The 4,987-nt window shown below is 32.9% G+C and overlaps 1 protein-coding gene across 4 annotated transcripts in view; it reads right to left on the reverse strand.

Annotated features, from left to right (window-relative positions):
* CPSF6 (cleavage and polyadenylation specific factor 6) overlaps window positions 1–3,896 on the reverse strand; it is a 24,287-nt gene extending 20,391 nt beyond the window's left edge. For all 4 annotated transcript variants that reach the window (XM_021716858.1, XM_021716857.1, XM_021716856.1 and 1 more), the window contains exons 1-2: window positions 3,514–3,896; window positions 2,236–2,339 (exon numbers count right to left, since the gene is read on the reverse strand). In XM_021716858.1, the coding sequence (XP_021572533.1) occupies window positions 2,236–2,339; window positions 3,514–3,627 (218 nt within the window). In that variant the 5' untranslated portion in view covers window positions 3,628–3,896. The remainder of the gene's footprint in view (window positions 1–2,235; window positions 2,340–3,513) is intronic.
* Between the last annotated feature and the right edge of the window lie 1,091 nt (window positions 3,897–4,987).

Consider the following 4,987-nt stretch of genomic DNA (forward strand, 5'->3'; position numbering starts at 1 on the left):
GCTAATTTTTTTATTTATTGTAGAGATGAGGTCTCGCCAAGTTGCCCAGGCGGGTTTCGAACCTGCAGGCTCAGGCAATCCTCTCACCTCAGTCTCCCAAAGTACTGGGATTACAGGCTGAGCCACCAAGCCTGGCTGAATGGACCTTTAAAAACATTATGCTAAATGCCAAGAGCCAGTTACACAGGACTATGTATTTTATGATTCCGTTTAGATGAAATGTCTACAACAGGCAAATCCAGAGACAAAAAGCATTAGTGGTTGCCATGGGAAGAGAGGGGATAGTAACTGTTAAGTGGGTACGCAGTTTCTTTTTGGGGTCATAAAATACTCCGGAATTATACAGTAGCAATATACTAAATTCACTTTAAGGAGGTGAATTTCATGGTATGAAAATCTCAATAAGAAAAATTTAAAGTAAACTGGAAGATTATCAATTTGTACAGTTATAAGATATTCTAAATCATTCTGGGGGTGGAGAATTTTAGTAGCTTAAGTTTTTTCCCACAGTGTTCAACGTGGTTTTTTAACTATATCTCTTCTTCTAGTCAGCAAATTCTGCTGTTTGATCCAGGACTATCTTGGGTCACAACATTTATAAACAACTTAATCCATTTAATAAATATAAATTGAGCACCATTTCCTATATGCCAAAAACCAATCTATGGCTGGGGATATAACAGTGAACAAAACATCCCTGTTCTCATGAAGCTTAAAGTCTAGTGGGAGGAGACAATAAACAAGTAAAATATAACAAAGAAAAAAAAGGAAACAGAGACAGGACAAGAAGATGCTAATTTGCATAAGATGGCCATGGAAGGAAACTCCAAATAGTACAAGTCCTGGAAGAAGTAAAAGAGTGAGCTATGTGGATATTTGAGGAGAAAAGGTAAACCAAGAAGGACTAACAGGTTCCAAATAGGAAGAATTTGAGAAACAGCAAAGAAACTAATATGGCTAAGGAAGAGTGACAGAGGGCAGAGTCAAAGATGTGGTGGACCATCAGATCACAGAGTACCTTGTAGACAATGGTAATGACCCTGAGTGAGACATGAAGTCATGAGAGGATTCTGAGCAGAAAGCATTGATGCCACTTTTTAAAAAAACTTCTAAGTGGCGTATAGACTGTAGGGGTTGCAAAGGTAGGGATACCAGTTAGGAAGCTATTATCAAAGTTCAAGTAAGAGATGACTGTGGCTTTGAACAGATGGTAGAAGTGAAGTTTGTGAGAAGTGTTCAAATTCTTCATATATCTTGGAAATAGTTTAGTATAAACTGGCACAACCTTTGTAAAGAATATAAAATATCCATATTCTTTTATCATTCTACATCTAGTCATTTATCCTTAAAAAAAAATCCAAAATCTGCACCTAGAGATTTCTATTAAATAATACCTGCTATAACAATACTTATAATAGGCAAAAGCGCAATCAACCAAAATAACCAAAAATAAGAAAGGTAAAATAAATTGCAGTAGCATACAAGGTATGACGGAAAGAAATTAGACATTAGGGATGATGTGTATTTATTGATAAATATGTTTTCTACTCCTTGTAGCCAACATATTACAAGACATGTGAATTGCAACCCCCCCCTTAAAGGACAAATCTAACAGTATATTCTCTATAACGTTAAAAGTGATCATCTGTGGACAGTAAGACTGGCATTTTTTGACTTTTCGATACTGTATTTTATATTGTTCCTATAATGATCCTATCTTACTTGTGTAGTTTAGTAGTTAAATAAAGCTAAATATTCATGTAACTGATTATTCTCTAGTTGCTTATTTTCGCCTATCTCTTACTCTCAGAGAATAATGCTTCTTTAAAATTGTTGTTTCAATAAACATTTCAATCATAGATGGAAAAAACTCAGAAAATGGACTTAATCTGTCCACATCTCCAACTCTACTAGTTTTATTCTCTAGTTGCTTATTTTCGCCTATCTCTTACTCTCAGAGAATAAGCTTCTTTAAAATTGTTATTTCAATAAACATTTCAATCATAGATGGAAAAAACTCAGAAAATGGACTTAATCTGTCCACATCTCCAACTCTACTAGTTTTAGTGCACTAGGTAACAGGATATGTAAAATGAAAGTAAGACTCTCTGCCCAGGAACCTCCTTCCAGTATAATCATGTGTCCTACACATATGTATAATTAACATTAACTTTAAAAAAGTTAACTTGCAAATTGTAATCACTAGCTACCATGAAAAAAAGCAAAAATTCTTACCCCTTTGACTGACCATTTGCCCGATTTTCAAAAAATTTTATCTCCAAAATATCATTTACTCCCAAAGAATGAACTGCTTCAGTTAAGTCTTCATCTGTTGTCCACTGCAAGATATTGTTCCCTCATTAACCATTAAAACATAAGATTTTTATTATTTCAGTTTAGCTTTGAAGGGTAAATCCAAAATAAACAAGATAAAATTAATACTCAGTGCAAATCTGTAAGTACAGTACTCCCAGTCTGCCTCCAAATTTTAAATAGCCCCAAAACATGTGAGAACCTAACTTCATTCCCTGATAATTATTTCAGAAATTAGAAGGTATATGCCCCTGGAGATAGGACAAGTTTTTACTAAAGATTTTCTAGCCTTCCTGCTTTAAACTGATTTTAAATTTTCAGTACAAAAAAAACAAAAAAACAAAAAAACTCACATGCTGCTTCCTCCCATTAAAGGAAAATATTTTGTGAAATAAATTTCATCTTATGTTTGATTATAAAATGTAGAGAAGAAAAAAAGAGCATGCACTGAACAAATATCATGTACTTTATGCCAACTATTTCACTCATAACCTTTTAAGTCCTACTATTATTCCCATTTTTTGACACATGATGCAATAGAGAAGTTAAAGAGCTAGCCAAAAGTCACAAAAAGCTAATAGGTGGTGGAGCTAATATTCAAATTTTTACTTAGCAACCATAGTCTCATTGTCTGTTATTGTCTCCAAAATTGTAGACTGCTCAGACTGGGTGATGGGAGACCACATACAATTATTTTTAAAAGAAATGTAAGTAAAACATTTAAAAGTAAAATGTTATTAAGGAAATAGAAAGGTGACAAGTTTTATTCTAATTTTCAGATACACAATTTTTAAAATTTCAAGTATATGTAATAACTAAGCAGAGATGTAAAAATTTTATACAGGACTGTTTTAGTGAGTATTTAAGATTTAATGCTAATAAAAATATGAACAGATACATACATGCAGTTAATAAAGCTCTCAATCTATAACTTGTGTCATGAACATCCCAAATTAAAATACAATGTACATAGCAGTGTTTCTATAAATCAGATTTCAAATTTAAGAACGGAAATGGAAATCAAATCTGTAATATGAATTAGAAAGGAACATTATTTTTAAACCATGTATACATGTGGTGATCTTTCTCTCCTTACACATAGAAAAACCAACACAGTCACTTGTATTTTATAAAACTAAAGAAAACCATTAACTACTAGAGCAGTTCAAAACCAATAATTTAATTCATATGTTTACTTACCCATGTTAGATTTCCAATATACAATGCTATTCTTTTTCCAGTATATGTATAAACAACATTTGGTGCTGCTCCTTTACCCACATCATCACCAACAGTTGGTGGGAGAGTATCCATGTAATCTCGATCTTCTGGGGCATCTCCATTATTTGCAGATGGAGATATGACATCATCATATAAATCTATTTGATCATGCCCACCATATTCAGCTTCCTGAGACACAGAAATAATGCTCTAGATTATACAACAATCAGACTATTACTTAATAGATTTGAATACAAATTCACTCAACTTCTTGTTTTAAAAAAAACTGATAAAAGATCTCAGTACAAGTTTTTTTTCCACTTTATGCAATAGCCATATTCTTGAACAGTGCTTATAAGGTGAGTCTCCATATAATAAATTCTACTTTTCCACTGACATTATAGTATAGGAAATAACATTCGAAAGAATGACAGAGACAAAATAAATAACATTAAATTTTCCTTGGAAGTAATATACTATTAAGCAAAAGTGATAATACATGAAAATAGACAAGTTTCAAACAAAATTGACACAAAAATATCACAACAAAAACCAAAGTAATCACGTCTTTAATATTTGTACACACACGCACACAACAGCTATTATTTTCTACAGTAATCAGATGTTGTTTCCCAGCCCCGAGAAAGCTACTAGTTTTAGAAAAAAAGCATAGTGAGCTGAGTCACAGGAAAGGGAAGAAAAAAATGTAGAAACGTAAATAATTCGTACTCAATAATAAGTGAACATGGAAAACAAAAATAACAAATGAAATACATGTAAAACTATACAAATTAGTATCTTGCAATAGTTTCATTATTGTCAGTGAACCAAGAGTTAATGCTTATCCGACTTAGATCTAACAAATCAAATAAATTAGCAAGAGAAAAGTGATAGGAATAAGGGTCTAGTAGTAAAGCTTTGCCACTGTCACCAGCAGAATTAAAGCAATGCTAGTGGATGTCACTTACATGCCTAAATGATAATAAGCAGGAAAGAGGAACATGAAATTGATACATGAGCAGGAGAAAAGTTGAAGAGGGTTCAATTTGTAAACAAGCACAAGAAAAATGAAATGTGTATTAGCAAAACACTCAACGCTGTTTAATTGCCTTTGGTAACCCATTACTGGGCCACAAGGTTGACTAGCAGAGCAAAAGATCCATTTTTACTTTCCTCTTCCTTTCCACAACCAGTACCTACATCAGTGTGAACTATTTTGAGGCAGAATATATGAGATAAAGAAAAAGACAATTACAAGAGTTCAGACATAACACACAGACTCTCCCATTAATACAATTTATTAAAGAATTGCTATACAAATGGCACAGAAGGAAGAGTTAACAGTCTCATGGACTATTACACAGATAGAGAATGACCCAGAGAAAACATATGCTATATGATGGTAAAGAGATCAACAAAGTATTATGGGCCCCAAGGGAAAATAATGTTTTTG

The sequence above is a fragment of the Carlito syrichta genome, unplaced genomic scaffold (genome assembly GCF_000164805.1).
Source record: "Carlito syrichta isolate Samal-C Ts95f unplaced genomic scaffold, Tarsius_syrichta-2.0.1 Scaffold309041, whole genome shotgun sequence".
Lineage (NCBI taxonomy): Eukaryota > Metazoa > Chordata > Mammalia > Primates > Tarsiidae > Carlito > Carlito syrichta.